This window comes from Phaethon aethereus (assembly GCF_964289735.1).
Source record: "Phaethon aethereus genome assembly, chromosome: 6".
Taxonomy (NCBI): Eukaryota; Metazoa; Chordata; class Aves; order Phaethontiformes; family Phaethontidae; genus Phaethon; species Phaethon aethereus.
In genome coordinates this window covers 20,894,539-20,918,965 of record NC_138580.1, presented here as the reverse complement: position 1 = coordinate 20,918,965, position 24,427 = coordinate 20,894,539, and the positions used below count along the sequence as shown (strand labels likewise).

At 34.6% G+C, this 24,427-nt stretch overlaps 1 protein-coding gene across 1 annotated transcript; it reads left to right on the top strand.

Moving 5' to 3' along the window:
* Nucleotides 1–317: 317 nt before the first annotated feature.
* Nucleotides 318–22,717, top strand: SLC38A11 (solute carrier family 38 member 11; the record flags this gene model as incomplete). The annotated part of the gene is made up of 11 exons (XM_082001315.1): nt 318–426; nt 857–931; nt 3,184–3,318; nt 5,079–5,144; nt 6,856–6,962; nt 7,506–7,585; nt 15,763–15,833; nt 16,695–16,856; nt 18,613–18,725; nt 19,386–19,517; nt 22,472–22,717. The coding sequence occupies exons 2-11, from the start codon at nt 871–873 to the stop codon at nt 22,715–22,717; spliced, it is 1,173 nt and encodes a 390-aa protein (XP_081857441.1). The 5' UTR covers nt 318–426; nt 857–870.
* Between the last annotated feature and the right edge of the window lie 1,710 nt (nt 22,718–24,427).

The window sequence follows — 24,427 nt, the reverse complement described above, 5'->3', positions numbered from 1 at the left end:
CTTTGGAATGTGACTATAAAGCTCTTTGTTTAACAGTCTCCCTCTGAGTTTATATACATTTCTGTCCTTTCAATTATGTTTTTTCAAAGAAGAATTAATTACAGAAGATATGGGTCAGACTTATACAGGAATTAGATGCCTAATGCCCCTTTGATTTCTTACTGAAAAAAATAGGATTTAGTTATCAAAATACCTCTACAAACCTGAGTCTATGACCATCTTTTTTCATCTTGAATTGATTATGTGTAAAATCCTCGTTCTCACCTATTTTTCTCATGTATAATGTTATCACTGTCTTCCTGAAATAGGTAGAAACAGATGACCGAACAGCTCTCGTTAGTAAGCCCAGGAATAAAGGAGGAAACAGTGATCTGGCATCAGCTGGATTTAACATTATCAACTCTATCATAGGATCAGGCATTATAGGTAAGTATGTAGTAAGTATACTTTTCTTTGCTATCCTGTGGTCAGCCTTATTCATACACGCATGACCATTCAGTTGGGAGAATAAGACTGTTGTCTTACTTTCTGCTGCTGTTCCTAAAGATTTTTCCCTGGTTTTATTTGCTTACTATACAAAAATGTAGAGGTGTCAGCTGAGATAATTTCTTACAGTGTTAAGCACTCTACAGCCTCTTTGCCATAATTGATCAGAGAACTGGTTGGGCAGGTGCTGACTGAACTTCACACTTAGGCAACACTTTGTCCACTAAAAAGGACCTTTCTGAGGTTATTAAGCATGCTGGTCCAATTGGGGAGATTGATAGCATTTTTTAAAAATCTGAGTATTTCTTTATTTTGGTCATCACAAGTATTTGAAAGGTTCTTCTATAATGTCTCCTTTTCTTATTTACAGGGTTGCCATATTCAATGAAGGAAGCTGGTTTTCCACTAGGAATACTGCTTTTATTTGGGGTTGCCTGTATCACAGGTACTCTAAAAGCAGTTTCTGTTGTAAAGTGAAAATTAGTCTTGCAATGTTGAGCTGACCTTGAGCTTAACGATACCTTAAGAAAGGTATTGTTATATTTATGAAAACAAAAACGACAAATTTTTTCCTTGCCTTACTAATCCCTTGAGCAGATTGGTAAAAGTAGAGAATTATAATGTGCAACATATAAAGCTGCTTTTTGTGTGCATTTTATTTTCATAAAGCCTAGTTTCTTAGACTAGGTCAAGGTGACATTTGGAAGAATAGCTGTTATTTGTGCCTCATAATCACCTGTTTTAGTCTGCTGTTTTTACTCAAATTAAGAGACTGATCCTTGAGTGGGTTGTAGATCACTTTTTAAAAATATATTTTATTTAATTATCATTCATCAAAAAAATAATGGATTTACCTTCAAAAAGAGGCAAGTTTTGAAATCATCTGGTAAATAAACTTAAACATAAGTAAATCCATTGGCATCAAAAGACAATTTTTGTAAAGACTCTGTGAATTCAAGTCTTAAAATGACAAACCAAGTGAACATGAATGGCACAAATTCTGTTACCTATATGCTGAGAAGCAGTTGATGCTTTTCATTGCTTAAAATGTCATTTAAGGGTCTGCATAAATGATTGAGGTTTGACTGGAGAGCAATATAACATAAAGAATATGTTTCTTACAAATAGAAAATTTTCTGCATGGCTGATGGCAAAATACATTAATGAAATCGTATCATAAACATAGCTCAGAAATTTTAGTTAGTTTTCTGTAGGAAAACTGATTTGACCTTTATGTTTCTCAGTATTTTGAAGACTGTATAGCCGTAGGCCCAGAACCTGTAAATTAAACTCAGCATTTTATTATGTTAAAGATGTGGTGTGGCTTAATATATCTTGCACAAGCAAATTATAACTATAGTTACAACTTTTTGACTTGTAGCATTTAAAGTACAGGCTGAATATGTAACATTAGCATTTATTTTCCACAGTTTTTATTGAATAATTGGCAAATAGCTGTTATTTGGCAATCCTGACTGTATTTCATTTTGGGGGATGTTTTTGAACTCTACTGGGTGTAGTCCTATAATGACAGCCAAATACAATTTTAGGTCATGTAAAGGTAAATCTTTTTCAAGTTTGGTGTGTCTAAGATCCCTTGCTACAAAGACTTAGTATTTCTTGTACAAGATCAGCTCAGTATGCAACATAATTGATAATGAACACTTCTGTATCTCTGCTTTTGTCTGCTCCCAATTATAGTGTAAGTAAGTATATATTGTGTAAGAATTGCATATGCTCATGGGAATCTCTGGATTGGCTTTCACATTAACAAATGATAGAAGTCTCCTTTGTAAAGACTGAAAATTTCATAATTTTAGTCATTCACAGAAGATAATAAACGCTGATACTGTTCACAGAAAGGAACTGTTCCTATCGCAGCGTAGATTACAAGCTAAGTGAAAGCCAGATGAGGAATAGACGAGGTCTAGCTACTAACTGCCGAGACATCTGCACTAAGGTAATAAATTCTGTGCTGTAACTAATCTGGACTGGAAAATCCCATGGTGCTCAAATGAATCCTAAAGCATAGCTTGACATAACAGCAATATTTCGAACTGTCTTCATAAAATGTTGAGTTTTCAGTATGTGAGTAATTCAGCCTGTGAGATCAGCTCTGTCTCAAGGAACATTGCTTCATGGTTTCCCAGATAAATCACTTTGTGTGTGTTTTATTTTAAAAGTATCCAATAAAAATGTTGATAATATTTTTATCGTAAACAATGGAGAAGACACAAAATACTAGCTAAGCTTTATGTTTCACAAACTTAGATAAATAGCTGAGTAAAGTGATTGAGACTTCTAGCATCATGACACAGGCAGTCCTCACATTTTACCCCCTTTCGGGATATAATCAAATGCTCCATCTGTTCAGGAGCTCTCTGCATTATTAATTGAATTTTCCTTTCTTGGTGCTCGTGACAGTTCTCATTCCCTTTGACTATACTGGAAGCCAACGAAAATGAGTCTGTTTCTGCTGTCCCTAATCAGGAAGGCTGGAATTTCCTTCCAATATGAGCCTGTATCTCCTGGTTTCTGTGGATTGAGATCCTTTGTGAGATTCCTCGTCTCTGCTCTTCACAGTGCTACTGTTTTTCTTTTTACAGACTTTTTTTTTCTAAGGAGTGAAAAAGATGAGCAGTAACCAACCACAAGTTGGTTCATGCTGTCTTTAACAGTAATTTTATATTTTAACAGATTATTCCATTATATTACTGATCAAAGGAGGGAACCTCTCCAGTACCAACACCTATCAAGAGCTGGTCAGAAAAACATACGGTCTTGTAGGTTATCTGATTCTTTCAAGTCTTCAATTTTTATATCCATTTATTGGTAAGATCACATAAAATATAAATATTTAAGTTTTATGAATAATAAGCTTTTTCACTTTACCACATTCTTTCACTGGTTAAATATTAACTCTGTAAAGAATATACTGTATACATCTCTTTCCTATTAAGAAAAATAATTTAAAATTAATCATTGTGTTGTGAAGAATGACTGAGGAAGAATTCAATGAATTGGAGGGCCAGAATAATAGAAATGAACTGAAATGTAATAGCATTTATTATAGAAAATACAGAAAATATCTATTTATTATAGAAAATATAATAGAAATTAATGATCACACACTTAAAAATTGACAAAAGTAGCTATGAGAAATAGCAAATAAGAGATTCTCTTCTGGAATGAGTAACAGAACACAGATTTGATGTGCCTGAAACAAAAGGAAAACATGACTTTAGGAGTATATTGAATTAATATTTTTTTTCCGAAGATGTAGTATTACTGTCATTGGAGAAGCCACAGATCAGATCTTGCTTGAATATTGTGTTCTGCCATTGCTCTTCAAAAGTGTTAATTCAGCCTCATACCCAATGAGGTACTAGAAAATTGGGCAGTCGAGACCCCTTTGAAGAAGAAATACTGAAAGAACAAACAGGTATAATCTGGGCACAAATTAATTAGACCAGAAGTTTAAAATAAAGTGATATTCTGAATGTGTCCCCTACAGTAGTAACATAATGAAATCAAAGCTTAAATAAGCTTGATATTTTCACACATGGAGCTGCAAGAGGTGGTGACTTGAGATACCAAGAGTCTGGACTCGGTGACCACAGAGTCCCTGATCAAAATTCCTCCTTGGTGAATAATCAGTCTGAATTTATTACAGGTAGCTGAGATTTTTGAGAGAGTCATGTTACTCTTACTGCAGGCAACAATGTTACACATATTGACTTAAAAAATAATATAATTAGTACTTCATAGAGAATATGGAGGAGAATTGTAAAGATCTCAGTCGCTACCATGACACTAGTTATGCATATGTATTTGCTTGAATTTATTTCTGTAAGTGGTGTTAATGACTTAAAATTTCACAAAAGTGAATATTTATGCATTAGTTAAGGTCAATACCTGTATGTATGCTATCTAAATGGTGAAGACCACATGAGTATATAAATGTATTTTGTGTATATGTATACATACACATGCACACATATACACACTCCAAGTGTAGAACAAGGTAAGAATGAAATATGAATGTTAAGGCCACAATTCTTATTAATGAGAGGAAGGAATGGAAGTGCGTATCTGATACCTTAATCTATTTTCTCCTCCTTTCTTCTGGTTTAAAGATTTTGCTAGCTTTTTGCATGAGCTAGGAAGTCCTAGGCATTTAGTTGCAGGACTGATTATTAGACTAACACAGGAAATTTACTAAATAGAAACAAGAATTTGGGGAAAAAAAAAGACAAAGAATTGCTGTTAGAAACAAACAGTTTTAAAAAGCCTTTTTTTCCTCTTCTGAAGTAAGTTTATATGGCAAGTCAGCACAATGGCCTTGCTTGTCAGACTGGATTCTTGCTTAGGTTGTACCCATTTAAAAAAAACAAAAGGGCGGGGGAGAGTGTTAAAGAATTTTTGTATTATTTTGTTTTAAACCTGAAACTTAGAAGTTATTGGTGCTAGCCTGAATTCATACAAGAGGGATAGTGGCATATAATCCTGAAGTCCACAAAATATGTGTATTTAATGGTTATCAAATAGTTCATATTTGACTTGTACTAACAAAAAAATTTATTTTCTTTAAGCTATGATCAGTTACAACATAATAACAGGAGACACTTTAACTAAAGTTTTTCAGAGAATTCCTGGAGGTAAGATGCATTTAAAAAATTCAGAACAGGGAAAATGTATTGGATAATAATATAGCATAAGTATTTACGGATTAGCATCCTGCATCAGTCTGAAGTTCTACCTGTTACTTTGCTTCTACATTACTCTTAAATATAGTTCAAGTTAAGAATTTGAAATGTATTTGTATGAGTGTTTTTTGGGGTTTTGTGTTTGGGATTTTTTTAATAAGTCTTTCTCAAATAAAACATATGAATCCTAGTCCTTGGTTGTCATTGGACTCAGCGTCAGTGAAGAGACCATATGCTTCAATGAAATATTAAGCAAACAGAAGGAGTCTTCCACAGTGGTGTATTTACAAGGTCATCATATTTTGTCTTTTTTTTTTTTAGGTATTTCCTATAATAATAATTTGAATACTGTAACTGCACTTTATCTAGTAAATCTGGGTGGTTTGCAAATGATATAATGGATTTAATGCTTCCTTAAGCATATCTGTAATAGTTGGTCATGAACTGCATATGTAACTTTCAGTTCTCTTAGATATTCACTGCTAAACCAGATGTGGCATTTTTAGCTTGCACTTGTTACTCTTCCCTCTGCTGTAAGTTTTCACAACAGAATCAGTGGAGCAGTTTTTGTGTATGTTTGCCATATACTTTAGCACAAAGTCAGCTAAGTTAAAACATTCTTCACTGGCAAATGAAACTAAAAAGAACATGTCTGCAATGAAGTGGAATTTAGTGTTTGTAAGAACTGTTTGATTTCCACAGGAGGACTATAATTTTAAGCCTGCAAGGTGTGGATGCAATTTTAACTGTCACACTGAATACCTGATCAGGTTGATAGTGACAGTGAATGTCTAATAATTTATATACAATACAACTTCTGTAACAGGAGGAACCCCCAGCATGACACATGTTTTCACCTGGCTGGTAGAGTGCCTGTCTGGAAAAGGGTGCGAAAGCATTCTAGTCTCCCAAAGAGCAGAGGGAACTGAACACAGACTTTCCATGTCAATTGCCAGTCACTTTTCCAGCCATAATTATTCAGCAAGCTTTCATTAAAGCCCATGATTCACAGTAGCTTGACTGAAGCTGATATGCGCTTTATTTTTAAGTTGTCATTGGCTTGAAAAACACACCAGTTGTACAAATAAATCCCACTGATTGCAGGGAATATTATAACATTGTTGCCTTCACATGGTAATCTGTATTTTTCAAGTGGAAGTCAGCTGAGAGCAAGAAAGGAGGTACTCAAAAGAAACCTCAAAATTAGATTGTTCTTTTAATAATTTGCTTATCTTCTTCAACAGCACAGTAATTGATTAATTAATTGTTAACAACACAGTGTCAAAACATCCTGAAGAGTAAAAGGCAGAAAGAAGTAGTAGAATGTTTTACTTGCAGGCTGATAACATTGACCCAGGCATGATGAAAGAAATTAACACTAATCTATATGTAGAAATGCCAGACTTCCAGAGTTTGGTATAATATATCCCATATGTTATGCATTCGATTTGAATTTGCAGAATTCTTGTGATTATGCACATGCTGTGTATAGCTTCCTCAAAGTTAGTTCATGCCTAATTTTTATTTCAGTGTTACTTAACTTGAATAAAGGGGATAAAAGCCTAGTCAACATCAGTTTGTTACTCCTGGCCTTTCAAATGTAACTAATCTGTTCCTTATGTCAGTCTCTTAGAGAAATAAATTATTTTCTTTTTTGTTTTAGTTGGACCAGATAATGTGCTTACTGACCGCCACTTCATAATTCTCCTTACCACTATCATCTTCACCTTGCCTATATCTTTGTATCGAGATATAGCAAAACTGGGAAAGGTAAATCGCAATAGCAGTTGATTTTTGGTTTACTTTTCTGTATGCCCTTAGAAAATAAGTGCCAATCATAACTTAATGTATTTGAACTCAATTACATCTGGCTAAAGCATGTTAAGTATTTTAAAAGTTCAGACTGCCTTCTGTCCCAAGAAATACTGGAAAACTTGTAATAGTTTAAGCAAAACTTTGCTCTCCATATGAATCCCTGGAATTTTTCCATCTACTGCTAGTAGAACTCAAGTCCTGTAAAGCACTGGGTGATACAGGCCTGATTTGGAAATGCTGAGCACCATTAATTAGAAATGTTTGAATGGGAATATCTTAAAATTAGATAAATTGTTGCAAGTGGCTAGTTACTCAAAAAGAGTAACAAATTAAAAGATTATTATATCAGACAAGCTTTCTAATTCTAAATATTTGACATGTAATATTTAGAACTTTACTTGGTTGTTAATTATTCTTTTAAAAAAAAAGTACGTTATGCTGCTAAGAGGACAACCTTTCAGCAGCTTACTGACTGAATTCATGTTTTTACTTTTACAGGTATCTCTTATTTCACTGATTTTAACTATTGTCATCCTGATTATTGTGATGGTGAGAACAGTAACACTCAGTCCACAAGTGTGAGTATTGTTACACTGGCCATAAAGTGAATTCTTGATGATACGCACTATTACCTATAGCTGCATAGTTTGGAACATGGCTGTTTTGGGAGAGACAGATAATTGGAAAAATTAATCTGTATTAACAGTAATACAAAATGAACTGCTAAAACATATTTAATCTTTTTTTTTTTTTCTTCTTTTGCACATAAACAAATCTAGAAAAAGTCTCAAAAAAACTACAGGTTAATTGGAAATTGCGGGTGATATGGCTAATAGCAGGTGGCTCCTGAATGGGCATGTGAGGTTATCTGTCGTTTGAGAAATCTTTAATCTTGTCCATAATTGTCAGATGGCCTATATTTACAATGTTAAAATAGATAGTGTCTTAGGAATATTTCTTTTTCTGTTAATGTAATTATTTAATTATAAAAATTGAATACAAATAATGAAAAGAAAAAAGAGAACACAATAATAAAAACTTTATTCTGTCATTTGAGAAAACAACATAAGCATGCAAAACTGTTTTCCAGCACTCGTACTCTGAAGTAGTATTTGACATTGGACATGGGAGTGTTCTAGACAATTTAGTACACATGAATGTGTGTTGTGGCAATATTTTATAATTACATTGCAAGAAAGTGTTATGAATCTATTATCTTACCTTTCTGGCCTAGAAGGTCTGCCTTTTTACTTATCCTTTAAATATGAAGATATATTAATAAAGACCACAAACTCTATTTCTGAATGTGCTTTTTTATTTATTGGAATAGTTTTATGTAGTATTTCTAATGTTTCTGTAAGAAGTGGATTCTTCAACCATGATTTTTCAGCAGTGTTACATGTAATTGTTCATTTGTCTTATTGCTGTCATACATGAGTTAATTGCAGGACATTCATGTTTAATGCTAGAAAGATGGCTAGAATAGCAGTTTCTGAAGTTGTACCAGATGATGTTGTCTATCATCCGTAAAATGATGCACTCAGAACAGTGTGGTACTCCCCCACCATCTTTCAGAAGCAGCGTGGTTTTCATACTCTGTGTTTAAGACATATTTGAAAGGGTAATCTCAAAATCCCCCATCATAAAAGGAAGAAGCTATATGTAATGGTTACTCATGACCTTCTTACTATAGTAACACTTCTTCTCAACCATTGTGATGCACTGAAAATTATGGAATGCATAGCTTTATTTTTTCTTACAGTAAGTAATGTTGAGTTTTGAGAGATTCTTGAAGTTTTATCTTTTAATTCTTTAGATACTTCCATTTTTGCCTTTATACTTCTTGTTTTCAAAAATGCATCTAGCAAGGTGATAAACTGTTAATCAAATTTTTTTGCCTTACAAACATTCTATCAATGTCTATTTTTACTATTTGTATTTTACAATTAGAAATAGGCATATTCTTTAATTATAAAAATCCCCTTCTAATATTTTGTTAATGGTATAATGAATGCCATCTCTTTTTTTTTTTTTGCAATGAGAATAAAGAACAGTAATATATTTTAATATGGATCCCATCATAGTATTATAACAAGTGAACCAAGTAAATAATACATTTACTGTGAATCCTTATTTTAATAAAATAGAAGTTAAAGTTTTCAAAGAGACTTAATAAAATCATGATTATGAAATACAGTCTGCAGATCTGTCACATAGGAAAAGAATTTGTATAATCCTAGATAAAAGCTTGATGGGGCCAAGAGAGAATATTTAATCCCTACAATTGTTACATGGCAGAATTGATTGGCTTGTCATTGATGACAGGTGGTTGTCTAGTTTGTTCTTGGCAATTCCATGATTTCCCATTCCAGTTCTTAACTAACCTTTTCTTATGAATTCTTCCTAAATGTGTATCGTGTGTGTCTCTTACTGCATTTCATGTTGATTGCTTCTTGGCCAAACCACAGTGGATATGGACAGCACACTGTTCATTCTTTTCCAGATGCTTAAAAACACCTGTAAAGAGTTGTAATGGTCCTTTCTATAGACTAAACAAACAGTTCCTTTAGTGTTTCTCTTCTTGCCATTTCCTGTACTACTGATCATCTTCAATGGCTGCCTTAAGTTCTCTGTAAATTAAAGTGATATCCTGATGCCCCAGCTGCCTGTGGTATTCCCACTGAGGAGCAGAGAAGACAGATTGATGTATCTTACATGCAAAGTGTCTTGAGGTCCCTTTCAACTGTATCTTTTGGGTATTGCCACACCTGTTTATATAACCTAGTTTGTTGTTTGCCGCTGGAAAATAGCGTGATATTGTGGACATGCCTTGAGTCTAACAGAAGCTCCAAGCCCTTCTCTGCAGAACTGTGAGCTGGCAATTTTTCCTTTCTTTTCTTTTACTCTGTTCTCATGAAGTTTTGGGTTGTTTTTGCTGTTCCTCCCTGCCATGTTCTCATGAAGCCTTCTTTCCCCCTGCATAACTGTAGAATTTGTCATTACAGAATTGAATACTGCTTTATCGGATGATTTCTTCATCTACCAACATACCTATGATTTCTCTTTTTTCACCCTGTTCTCTAGGATGCTTGTGCTAACCGCACATTTCATGCTTTCTATTAAGGATGCTTCTTACTTTTTGTTCCATCATTCAAGTTACTGCTGAATACATTCAAAAGTGCTGGACTCAGGTCAGGGTCCACTGGAATCCCATTCAGATATCTTCCCACTTTGATTACTACTCAAACAGTAATTATCAGTTTTCATTTACCTTTAGGTTTTTCAAAGTGAAAATTTCTTCCCTTTGAGAGGTATGAGAAGATTGTCTGGGAATAATAAAACTGTCTTTTTGCTTAAATGCAATTCATGTTCTAGCTGAAAATTATACCTATTATTTGGACAACAGAGGATATTATCTTTCCTAGAAACTTTCCACAATCATCATCAGTGAAACAAGAACACTATTATTGTTTACAATGATTTGATGTGCTTGAAACTATAGGCTGAAAACCAGCAATTATAAGTCTTTGAAGTGTTGCTTTTTTTTTTTTTAGTTGCTTTGGGAGTGGAGCGGGTTGTCCAGGGACATTATAGGAATGTTATTTTCTTGTTCATTCTCAGGGAAAAAAAAAATGTATATATGATGGTTCTTTAATTTATCTCCTCTTATGACAAATACGAAACTGAAGTTCGGGGGGGTTTTGTTTTGTTTTTTTAGTTTTGCTTTTGATTAATATAATTCATATGATTACTGTTGCCTGAAGGACATAATGAACCTGCAGATAGAATTCAGTGTTCTGGCCCTCAAGAGTTGAAGATGTTGGATGAAAATACGTTTTTATGCTCCGTTCTTTACTTTATTTCCCCCTGATTATAGATGGGTATGTTTCTACTGAGATCAAAAACAATGGGTTAGAATTACCTCAAACTGTAAATGTGCAGTATGTTAATACTGCTTTAAATAACTTCATGCTTCAAAGCTAAAACTAACATTCATTGCTGTAAAAAGCAATACTTTATGTAGCTCATAAAGATGGATCATTTTAGTTTGGTGTTTTTTTGGAAAGAATGTCATGATGTCAATGTCTGCATAATACATAAATCTCTAAGAAAAACTTCAAGAGCATCTGCTACACATAAAGGGATGTGAAATTTACTCAACTGGCAGCTGATCACAAAGATGAAATACCAAGTGTTTGGGAAAATAATTTGAAAGTGGAATGCTGATTCTTTCTTTCATATAAATAATCCAATAGTAAGCGAAGATAAACTTTAATGTGTGATGAAATTAAATAATAAAACCTAAGCTAATGTATATTTACAGAGCTGCTAAGTAGTTCATTAAGGAAGAGGCATTAAAGCAGCTTTAACTAAGTGGGGATTACATACAGCTTTGCCTCATCTGTGTTCTTTAACAACTGGGATGACTTTGATTAATATAAAATTCAAAGCTGATGTGAACATTACTCACTTTCCATTGTATTGATTGAAGTTATATTCAGCATCTGTAAACTCTTTCAGTATCTTCAAATTTTTAAAGTTTAAACAAAAACTAAAAAGGTATTTTGCCTTAGAATAGAATTGGATTTAAATTTTACGGTTAGTTTCCTAAATGTCTAAATCATTGAATTAAACCTGAATTAATCTGCCATATGTTCCTGGATTATTTTGATAACTGCTAGCTTGCACCTAAACTTGGTGGTTTGTAACTGATCTTCAGTCCAAAACAATGGAAGTCTTTTGCTCGTTCCAGCAACGTAGCTCCCCTGTCAAACGTACAACTTTGCTTCCTCTCTGGAAATTAACTTTTTGTCAGTCAGTGTTTCATGCCTGCAAGCTCGGTTGAGATCAGGAATGTCTGTTTCCTTGCCCACCTTAAAGGTATTTTTTCTGGTGCACTCTGATGCTGTATTATATTTGGCAGCATTGCTACATGAATAACAGAAAAGATTTTTGCATAGCATGGGTCTTACGATGGGGAATATTATACTGTAAATATTTTATGAGAAGTAGAAGATACGCTGTTTCAGACTGCCAAACAAATTTGTCCGACTTGCTCATGATCTGGATGTGAAATGCCTTTTACCCTGTTAGGAAGTCTTAACCTTGCCTGGTTCATTTTTCTTTTCATTTTGCCCTGTTCTTATGTAGATAAACACAGATATTTTCAAAACGTTTTTGAACTCACTAGCATGCTTATGATGCTATACTTTCCCTTAAGTGTACGGAAGACCGAGTAGAGTCTTATTTTCTTAACCTCTAGGCTTTCTTCATAGCTAGGCCTCACTACCTTCCTATGGATGGTGCGAATAGTTAGTCCACCTTGCTCTTGTCTTACTTGCAGCTGAGGCTTTTTCCTGCCTGGGATCTCCCTTGGAATGTCTTCTTGATCAATCTCTTACTATTTTTGTTTCAGGAATCACAGTTCTGTTACCTCTCAGCTTTTACTTTGTGCTACAACTTCTACTATATATGATAGAAGGTGCAGCTCTCAACAAATGCATTTAGTATCACAAATGTATTTCTTCTGTTAACTTTCATTGTGTTTCATCTGACTACTTCTCCAGCATGAAAAAGCTTTGTGTTCATGCAGGCGTGAACACAAATAGCCTGTATTTTCATACACTGAGTGAGGAGCAACAAGCTAGCTGCTCTTGTCATTCATGGATATTCACAGCTACTGCTATTCTTGTATGAGCAGCAGTTAAAATCTTCCCCTAACCATTCCTAACAAGAATGTAGGTCAAACTGCTCAGAACAAAGGTCCTTCTCAAAACAACAACAACAAAACCCAAAAACCAAAACCATTTTTCAGGACTGAAAAAGCAGAATAGGTGTAGTGTTACTGGGTATTCTTGTGATAGACTCTTTCAGCTTATGTGTGCATCTGCCTACACAGGGAGACGTATTTATGTGAATGTACGTATGTTTACCTTGACACTTGGCACTTGGTATTTCCATTAGGTGGCCTTTGTCTTGTGAGTCATTTTAAGTGATTATTCACAGTATGGCTCTTCAGTAACTAACAGCTACTGTTTCCTGACACAAATTTTCTCTTGCCCAGTCTGAAGTCTTATTTTATGTAGCTGCTGTTTGTGTCCCTTGCACCCTTTTCGAGGAGCTTTGCCTAAGTCTGTATGTCCTGCAGACTGGACTTGGGGTGATCTGTTGTTGGTATGGTCAGTACCCTAAGGCTGTTGTCTCTTAGTCCTAAATGGTCAGAAATGAAATTTCTTACTATGTTGCTTTCACTCCTTAGTTTCCGTATCATATCTGTGCGAGATCCCTCTATTCCCAAAGTATGAAAATGTTTTTCAAAACACATGCAGCAGTATATGACATACTGTAAGCAATAGTCATATACTCTTGCATATATCATCTATACTAACGTGCATTGTGTGACATTGCAATCTGCTGGTAGTGTTCAAATCATGGATCTGAAATTCTTCTTCCATTCCGCAACTGGAATGGAAGGAATTTATCTTCTTATGCTGCTAAATAAACAGGATTTTGTTCTTTTGGATTTTTTCCCCTCTCAAATATTACTCCTGATCTGGTTTGTCATTCATCCGTAAAGCAAAGCTATGTTTTGGTCTGTTGTATATTGCTAGTGCATAAGCTAACACTGTGCAGGGGGAAAACTAGCTCCTGTGATTATTTTGGTTTTTTAATTGTTTATTTGGCCACTTTATTCAGTTTTTTTTCAGCTGAAATCTACATTCCTTTTTTTAAATCCCTTTTTATAGGAGCTTATAATATAGCTATACTGTTGCATGGGATGTACCATTTTCACAGAAATTAAATGTGTTTCAGACAAAAGCATCCTTTATTTCTGTGCATTTTAAAAATATTTTGGTTTATAGAGTATTAGATAATCTAAGTGTTAATTATTAACAGGAAAGGAGGTAAGAAGACTTTCACAAATACTGTTGTCAAAGGAAAATAAAACAAATTTTCATTCTGTATGTTTTTATATCAAAGATGACCTCTAGTGGTTATGGAATGGAACAGTTGTAATGTTAGCTTTCTATATTCTATTTTTATTTTGGAATATTATTGATTTTCTTTTTTTTTTCTAACCAGATGTGAATGTTTCCCTGAAAAATAATACATTCAAAATTTAAGAATATGAATTGTCCACAGACATCTCTAGTGATTTGAAATCAGTGGCATCAAGTTAAGGGAGGCTATTCTATGTAAGGAACTACAGCAGCTGTAGTGGGTCAGAACTTCTATGTCACAAGACTGATGCCAGGTATCTCTTATTTCAGCTGTAGTATTTATTACATCTACATGCTGAGTCTGAGAATGTTCTGGGAGGGCCATATTCAGCTGCTTAAGACTAGAAGCAGTATGTTACAGTAGTCAAGATAATATACTGCATCTCAGGACAAAAAACTGAACTTGATTTTGATGCTCAGGTTCTCTTCACTTTGAAGTTAAGCTTAACAACCACAGCTTGAGAGCTGAAAAGGTGCTCTTAAGTCTGAACTGAATGTGCATTTGATGCTAAGTCTGTTTTTATAATACAGAAAAGGAAGGATTGACTATTTGAACCCTCAAGAAATAGTAAGATAGGAGTTCTGAAAGGGGAAACAGCAACATCTTTTTTGTCTTTTTTTTTTTTTTTTTTTTTTTTTTTTTTAGTAGATGGGTGTGGAGTTTAAACATTTGAAAGCAATGAAACCTTGCATAGCATATGCTACTACGGCTGTCAAAACCAGCTAGTTGTCGCCAGATAGAGGGAGAGGCAAAGCTGCCATTGTTACCTTCACAAAGCTGGCACGGGTGCCGTATGGCTTTCTAGCGCAGTAGGAACATAGCAGCTAAGGCCTCAGGTGGCAGCAGCTTTCCCTCTAAATAAAAACAGAGCAATCAAAGTTAGCAGCAGCCACCTTTTTAAGAGCAAGCTTCTCTGTACTGTTCCTTTGTGCTTTAATAGTAAAATGTTCAACTGGCTTGTAAATTTCATTTGATGTTGTTAGCAAATTGTAGTTCTGGAAAAGGATGTTTCATGTGCTCCTCCTTTCCTTCATTTTGGTTCTTTATTAAGGGAGGAAATTCATTTATCAAATGGTTTTTAACAAAGTTTGCTGATGGTTCTGTGGTCCTCCTCTAAGAATTACAATTACCACAGGTCCAAAATTGTGGGCATATCTTAGAGGAGCAGATGTGGAGGATATTACATTCTTGCCCAATTATAAAAGTCTCCATATACTCTTACGCTTTATTTTATAGTTCCTTTGGAAACTAGCAGAATCCCTTTACTATGAGAATAGTTGGAACAGGTATAAAGAAAAGCAAACTGCCTGACTTGATTTGTAGCCTTAGGAAAAACGTATCTCTAGACTACATGGATTACATGTGTAAATTCAAAGGAAGAAATTGCCTCTAAATAGTCAGAAGAGATTTTGGGTTGAGATAACCTTAGTCAGAATCAGTAACTGCTTTTACCTTCCTGGTTGCTGTTTCTTGGTATATGATGACTTGAAGAGTTTGTTTACAAAACTGGTCACCGAAACAGGCTGACATTTTTGGCTATAAAAACTGATTACAGAAATACTTTAATCAAAACAAGGGCGGTGACAAGGGTATCTCCCTAGTTTCAACTTATTGTTGGTGAACATTGTGGCCTACTTCAGAGAGTTCTGGAGATGTGACTAGCAGTTCTGTATTACAGCATAGTATTTTAAATTATTTTTAATAACTGATAGTTGAAAAGAGGATGATCTATTAAAACAAATGTCTATTTTAGACCTAAATCAGAAAATGCATGGATATTTGCAAAATCAAATGCAGTACAAGCTGTGGGGGTGATGTCATTTGGTAAGTAATTTTGTTTGTATTTTCGATATTCAGATCAACTGTAAAGAAATTACTTTATTTAATATTTTGGACCTAGAAACTGCATATTTTCATTGTATCTTTTTTATTTGTGTTATATTAATATGACACATCAATATTCATGTTAAGCTGGTTTAGAAAAAAAATGAAGTTGACTCTGAGTGATCCATAGGTGAATTTAATTGCTATGGTTTAAGACCATAGCAATTGCCCATCTGTCCCTAAGGGGCTATTGCTACTGTAGCAGAGACAGTGGTGTGGCATGTGAATCCATCTCAACTCTCCAGGTCATCTTAAAACACCTGGACCAATAAGGTCAGTCTAATTGATAAACTGAGGAGGCTGTGATTATTCTGTGTTCTCTTGGATAACCTCTAACAGAAAAATTTTAAACTGCAATGCATGTACTTGCTGGAGAGTGCCTGTTGCTTGACATTTCTCACAGTGGACCATTCAGGTGAGTCTCATCTCACCTCCATTATCTTCATTCTAAAATCTGTTCCTGCCAGGAGGATCTGGTATATTACTTCTTGTTAATGCTGTGACAATCTGAGGCCTCCCAATGCTTGCTGCTGCCTAAAATGGATGTCACAGGAAGTCTGAAAGGAGCAGGTGGCTCTGTGGATCTAAAAAAAAAAAAAAAAAAAAAAATCAAAACTGCTGTTGGGTTCTTAAACAAAAGAAGAGCAGGAAGAGGAAACAGAGGTGGAACGGAGGTGGGGAGGGTGGGAAATGGCATGGCGTGGCATTTTAGGGTGATGTAATCAGAATCGTCTCAGGATGAATTTTTTTTTTTCTATACATGAAATCATACATTTGCTATAACTGCTATGTGTGTTTCAGCATTCATCTGCAACCATAACAGCTTTTTAATATATGGATCTCTGGAAGAACCCACATTAAAGAACTGGTCTCGAGTCACACATGTGTCTGTCTCACTCGCTGTTGTTATCAGTGTAGTGTTTGCTGCATGTGGATATATGACTTTTACAGGATACACAGAAGGTAAACTGCTCGATCCCTCAATTTTAGTGCTTGCTGTAATCCTTAGATTTCCGCCTTTCTGTCTGACTTGTTGTTAATAACTTAGTGATTGTAAAAATGCCAAAATCATACTATGTTTGGACAGAAATAGTTAGGATGTTCCTTGTAGTAAGTCAACAAACAAAACAGGATACAAAGATGTCAGCTACATGCCAATAGTTGTCAAATTCCCAAGTGTAAGTCTCACCAGTGAACGTCCCCTTTGAGTACTTCCATAATCAAAATACTTCCAAGACCTAAACATCTATAATTTAGCCACATGGTCCACTAGCAGAGACCAGTAAGAACAAAAATTGCCTTGATTTTTCTACATGGTGCTTGGCATATATTTCTTGTACGTTTTCCTGTATCTTTTCCTATCTGTGCTAATATAGCATCCTAGCTCTGACTTAGAGATATTTCCTTTCTTTACAACAACTGTTCTGCTGCAACTAATCCTGCTGTCACCTCTGTGTGCATGTGAATATATATATACACATATAAATATATATAATTAATGTTACATCATACTATTTAATGTAGTTTTGTTGAAGTGGAAAAGGTGCTTTCAGAAAAGCAAGGCATAAATTTGTTCAGTGCATTAGCTTCTTCAGGAAGAATACACATTTCATAAGCAAGCAGTTTTTATGTTATTTAATAGTGCTGTTCCAAATTGTAGGAGAAGTTTTCCAACCGTTTTCCTTTCCTGATGAGCAGCAGCATGTAGCTGAGAACAGAGGAATTGTAGGATGGGGGTTACTGGTTGATCTGTCATCCTTTTTTCTTGCCTCCAGTGCTGTTTATGCCGAATAACTTAAAGTCCTAAATGCAACTGTAGCTAGACTAAATGAAAACTGGCTGAGATATTTCAAGTACAGAAAGCTCTGACTGCAGCTACCCCTTAGCATATGACTCTACACTAAGCAGGTTCCATCTTACCTTCTGTCTCCCCTGTCGAAATCTTTTGGGTGTTTTCTCTAAAGTACACCTTATTGCTTCTTCAGTGCCATTGTGATCCTAAAAGTAGTAAATCATAAGGCAGTATAGTAATAGGGTAGAAGGGACCTAGTAGATCATCTGATCACTGTCTTGCAGTTTTCTCTTGTGCCTCAGAGATTATTATTCCAGATTCTTTGTGGTAAACACTAAGCAAGATGATAATTTGTATTCTCTAACAATGCTTTTGTTGTTAGATGTAAGAAGATTTGCTAGGTAATAATCTATATGTTTATAATGGGCTTTCAGGGTCACAATATTTGAAATTCTTCACTGTAGCTTACCAGATATGATTAGATACTATCAGTGAAATGCAGTTCACCAGAGGTAACTCCCTGGTCTTCCTCGTGTAGTTGTTCTAGGAATTACATTTTTAAAGGGAATGTATCTTTTACATACAAGCTTTCTTTCTGAATCTGTCAAATATTTATTTAAACAAACACCAGCATCTCATATAAAATCTGTGCTAAGGGGAAGATAACAGATGACAAACTAAAATGTGTATATGTTAACATATTTTTGAAAGATAAATGCTACTCGAAATAAAACCACTGCTACTAGCAGAATAGGGTGAAAGTTCCTCCTGGATATAATTTCTGACTAACTACAGTTTCTTGATTTGTGTCAGGAGAGGGGATCTGAAAGTCTCAATTACTCCAGTAACTCCAGTAACTTAAACTTCAATTTGCAGATAGGCAAATGACATGAAGTTCAAACTAACTGATGTTTTGCTATGCCTTAGGAGATATATTTGAAAACTACTGTAGAGATGACAACCTTGCTACATTTGGAAGGTTTTGTTATGGAGTCACTGTAATTCTGACCTTCCCCCTTGAATGTTTTGTGACCAGAGAGGTCAGTATTCATTACATTCTCCCTTTAACAATGTTCATATATATTAACAATATTCTCACATTATTAATATATTATAGCTGCAGTCAATCGTTGATAGGATATGTTGATATTTATTACAGACCCTACTGCATGCAATGAGTATGAGGTACTAGTTGTACTGTTTAGATTCTGGCAATATAATGTTGTATTACATTTATTATAATATCTAATATTATATTAATAATTACTTAATAATGTCAGGACTGCTTAAAATTCCAAGTTTGGCATAAATGTTACTGTTGTTATGTTGAGAATAGCCAAAGATAACATATTTGTCATGCTTACTAGTTTTGTGAAAATACCTCCATCTAGGAAATCCATCTGCTCAATAAATAATTTTAAGTGGTTTTTATTCTGTAGTGGGCAAATGAGAAGAAAGCAAGTATACCTTAAATCCTGCAGGTATGACTAAGTCAGTCTTGCAAGTGTTCTGCAATTTATTTATGTTTGTTATGAGTTATTTCTGAAAGTGGATGGAGATGTTTCCTTGAAGCAAGATAGGTAAAGTTCAGTCTGTATTCTGACCCATTCTTTTAGTTTCCTAAGGTTAGCAGGTTTGGAATAAGCTGTTTGTTAACATAAAGAGCAAAATCAAGGTTTAAAATTGTGTTTCTCTTTCAGGTGATTGCCAATGTGTTTTTCCATGGGAACCTCTCAACAGTTTTCCATATTGTTGTGACAATAGTTATCATTGCTGTGGCAACTGGTGTATCATTAGTGTATGATTGCCTTGGAATAGTTTTAGAGCTGAATGTAAGTGAACCTGTATACTCTTTTATTTAATAAATCACTTTTTTATAAAACAGAACTCTGAAAAATCCACAGCTCTACTGAAAATCTTATGTAATTAGACATAGTAGTCAGTAGAAATGTTCGTAGGAAAAAAGGGAATTATTCACTGCTTCAAAATCAGATAATTAAAGGAGAAAGGAAGTTCATAAGTAAAGTTCATATGGTTGGGGAGGGCTTTTGTAAGAGTTCTGGAGAAACGGCAAGTGGTTGTGACTTACCAAATGTATTTAATCTGCAGTGGAAATCACTAAAATACTCATACTAACTGTATTGCAGAACTGAATCTGGCGTTTGCTTTTCTACTCCCTGCTTCTGATGAATTTGACAAATTACTAAACGCTGGGGCAGATGGTAATGACTGCCTTGAGCCAAAAGGGGAGGGGGGAGGAAGAACAAACGAGTAGTAGTGAGACTACAGAGATAATAACTGGATTTTTTCCCTGCTTTGGGCTTAACAGGCAGTAAAACTGAGTAATTTCATAACCTGAGTGTATGATTTTTAGGAGGAAACTGCTTTGTTTGCCAATAAGCATTCCTGTGTCTAGTACCGCCTCATAGCAGAGGTGGAGCTTATCCAGCAAGCCACACAAGGCACTTCTTGACTTGAACGAGTTTTAACACATCACTGTAACTTTTTTGGTTGTCGGGAACTGTCATGTAGTCTACTGGAGTTCTAGACTACTAGTTAGCAAAGTAGACTTACCAGATGATGTCAGTCTTTTTTGGCAGAGAATGTACATTTAATCAAAGGAAATGTTAAAAAAAAAAAAAATAAATCCGGTCTACATTTATGATAAATAGTCTTTGTCTTAACAATTTACCTTCAATTTCAGGTCAGCTATTTTTAATAAACAAAGCAGATGTGGAAATATCATACTCCAGGATATAAAAGTTAGAAGGTGGAGAAAGGTCTTTAAGGGCAGCCTTTGCTTCTTCATAGAAATATTTTAGAATTGCCTCCTTATGTCCCTGTTCATGCATTCATTGACAATTTCAAGCCATATATTGCATTCTTACCAAAAGCTGATGGAAAAAAATGGAGGGAGTTGTTCTTTATGCTACATGATACATGTACTTTTATGTACATCGTGATACACTTAACACTGTTCTGATCCACAGTGCAGTTTATCTGCTAGCCAAGCAGTAATGAGTGATTTTGTAGCAGTGATTTTGCAGGTCATGCTTGCACTAGTACTACAGAAACAGGTCTGAATATGCAGATAAGCTATCCAATCAGCCTCTATTTAAAATAATTACCTACATATTTTCTTCTAAGTTAATCCTTCCCAAATTATAACTAGCTCAAAATAAACAATATTCACATTGGTTTGATCAGGATGCATGTTTCCATTAAAATTTCTCATTCATGGCATCTGTTGGTAATTTCTTTTCCATCTTTTCCCCTCTGCTTTTACGTTACAAGTGCAGAAAATTCACCTGTGTGTGTATATACACCCCAATAAAAGTATTTAAATGTGTGCATACATACACACATGCCTATTCTGACCTGAATACTGGTATAATAAGCCCAATTAACTATGTGTGCCCGTATATGTCTATTTATTTTACACTTATTATATGGTATAATATGTTAAGAGTAAATTTACACCAGAGAACTGCCAGTGAGTCTTTCTAGCATGAATAAATATGTTTGATTCCTATTTGGAATTAAATTGTTTTAAAATAATCACTCAAAAGCAAATATTCCATCAATGCAGTATCTTTACCCAGAGAGGCCTAAGCAATTACTCGATAGTCAAGTATCTTGATAGCTTGATTCAGTTACAAATGGAAGTTGATAGCCAGGCATTTGAGTGGGTAGCTCATGTCTAGTAGGGGTTTTTTTCTTTTTTTTTAAGAGAGAGTTTGACAATACAGCTATATGTATTTATTGGATATAAGTACTGCATTTAGAAAGATTGTTCAGTCTTGATATCCACCAGTACAGAAAAAATGAATAGGCAGAGTCTTTACATGTGAAAGAAAGATGATCTGTGCTATTCTTTTACTGGGACGCTGATTTGTGTTGCTTCACTCACTTAAGAGTCTCAGTTTCTATGAAGAAGCTTGGTGCATGTACCTATTTTTGATGTCTGTACTGATCACTGTTAACAGGTTCTACCATAAAAATATACATGCAGAGATATTCAGTAGGCTGTGTTACTACCTCACCATAATTGAGTTTAAACATAGTGTTTGTTAAGTATGTGACAAAGTAAATGTTCAAAATATCTGCATAAAGATGCTCTCTTTTGCCATGTAACTCGTATGCTAATCTGCAGTGGCTTTACTATAAAAAGTAAAAGCATTGAAGCAGGTGCTTTTTATCTGTCCTTATCTAAGAGAGCATTTAAAGAGGAGCTGAATTTTTAATAAGAGGAAAGGTTCTACTCTCTCAAAGGGAGCTTTACTTTCATAGGGAAACCAACCTAAATCAGGTCATAAATGTAGAACTTGATCAGAATTCCTTGAACTGCTACATGATGTTTCCACTTTTGTTTTTCTTTAAGGCAGTATTAGATCTACACTCCTACATGGAATGTTCTTACATATTTTAAGTCAGTTACAGTATTGTAGAACTGTTATGTTTGGAATTTTACTGTACTTTTGAAGCTGTGAAACTTCTGGTAATCAGATTTAATAGTATTTGTGACATAAAATATTATCCTGTATTAGCAAAGCAAAAGCATTTAAATAAATCTGAATTATTTCAAATAGTTTTACAGATATTTTTGAAAGTTATTTATGACTTTGAAAAGAAAGTTTTCCATATAGCAACACTGGAAAAGGCTTCTTTTCTGGCTTTACTGTTGCATCAATCTAATCGCAACCATTTAAAAATGCAGGTTTTTGTTTTTCACATCTAAATATACATGCTTATGAGGGTTTTTTCTATTGTTGTTTCCCACACACAGGGAGTTGTGAGTGCTACCCCACTTGTTTTTATCATCCCAACAGCGTGTTATCTAAGGCTATCCAAAGAGCGATGGAACCACCCAGATAACCTCATATCCTGCCTGATTCTTGCTGTCGGTGTGCTAGTGATGACAGTTGGGTTTGTTTTGACCATCTTGCATCCCCAGGAATGTAGCCATGGAAAAGAAATGTTCTACTGCTTCCCTAGTAATGTTTCTTTTCACAACAGTACACTTCCACCATAGGTAGCACGCCAGTCTCCAGACTAGACCAGGTACATCTCGCAGCAAGCCATACATGCCAGTTTAAAGGAGAATGAAACAAAGAGCTTTTATGTTTTGATATGCACTAAGAATTTTAACCTGTATAACTGCATTTACGTACTAGGTTTTATGCTGCCATCCTTTACCACATGAAACTTAAGTTTTAGCTGTTGAAACAGAAATTTTCAGAGGTGCCTTTCAGTAGAAATTACTTGAATAACTTGCAAGCCTATCAAAAAGGCTGCATTTTTTTAACTTAGTCTGCAATGCTGTGTAAAAGCTGTAAATGAAATGTTTAGGAATGCAAACATCTCCCAGGTTTCATTGCTGTAATTTAGTTTTAATTAATTTTATAATATTTTCATGTATATTTATTAGCACACTATAGTACAGGGGGGTGTTGAAGTCCTGAAAAAAAAAGTATGTCTGAGTCTCTGTGTACTACATTTCTGCTGTTAAATTGCAAGACCCCTATTAACTCTGTCTTTCATTTTGCAATAACTGTCCTTTAGTGCTGAAAGCATCCCTTGTTACTGGCTCTTGAGTCAAGGGCAATTTTGTATTCTGACTGAACTGTAATTGATACAATTCAACTGTCAGTGTTAAAATTTGTGGTCTTCTAATCAAAAGACTTTGCATGAATAAATCCACACGGGAATTTAAAAAGATTCAAGTAAACATTCTTTGTAAAAACTTCAAGACTGAAAGAGAGAAAAATTGTGTGTAACAAACACATCTTATGTTTATAACCATATTTATTATTTCTGAAACTGGATTGAAACATTGTTATATGCCAGGCATGTGCAGCTTGAGCAAATTCTGTAAGAAAACGTTCTAAACTTGGTTGTCATTCTAGTCACAGAATCACACAGAATCACAGAATCACTAGGTTGGAAAGGACCTTTAAGATCATCAAGTCCAACCATTAATCCAGAACAGTCCTCTGACTCTTTTCAGTATATGGCTATTGATTTTATCATGGTTTGTTAAATTTTGGTGATTTGATAAGTTTTCTAAAACTGATTTAATATTAAGGATTCATATAATATATATGTATGTATATCTATGTACATATATACATATGCATATCTAAAAATACACACACACATATATATGCCTATAGAATATGAGTAATCGGAAGTTGAGAATGAGTAATATGAGCATCCTGTTATGTCAGTGCTGGGATTTTGAAAATGTTTTGTTATCAAATCAAACTCTGTACTTTGAGGGTTTTTCTGCATTATTGTGATCATCGTAGTTCCTTTTGTCAACCGTTCCTTGACAACTATATATAATGCTACTCTATTTTTATACTGCTAAATGAGGTGGTGATGGGTTTTGTCTTTCGTTCATTCTGCATGACAAAGCTATTTCATTCAAGACTTCTAGCTAAATAGATCTTTAAGCAAGGGTCACTAGGTGATGATAATACTCATAAGAATAACACACTTTTAAAAAGCAGTGCTTTCATAATAAATGTTTTAAGTATTGTTGGGGGTTTTTGGGGGTGGTGGGGTTTTTTTGTTTGTTTTCTTTGTTTCTTTTTAAGTTGTAAACCTATTAGAACTAGGAGTGTTAATTCTGCTTTGATTTCCCTACATAGAGGGATAACTTTGAGGGTGATAATTTATTTCCTGTCCAGGTACCTGGAGAATATTTTTTCACCAGTTTAGATCCAGCAATAGCTGATTT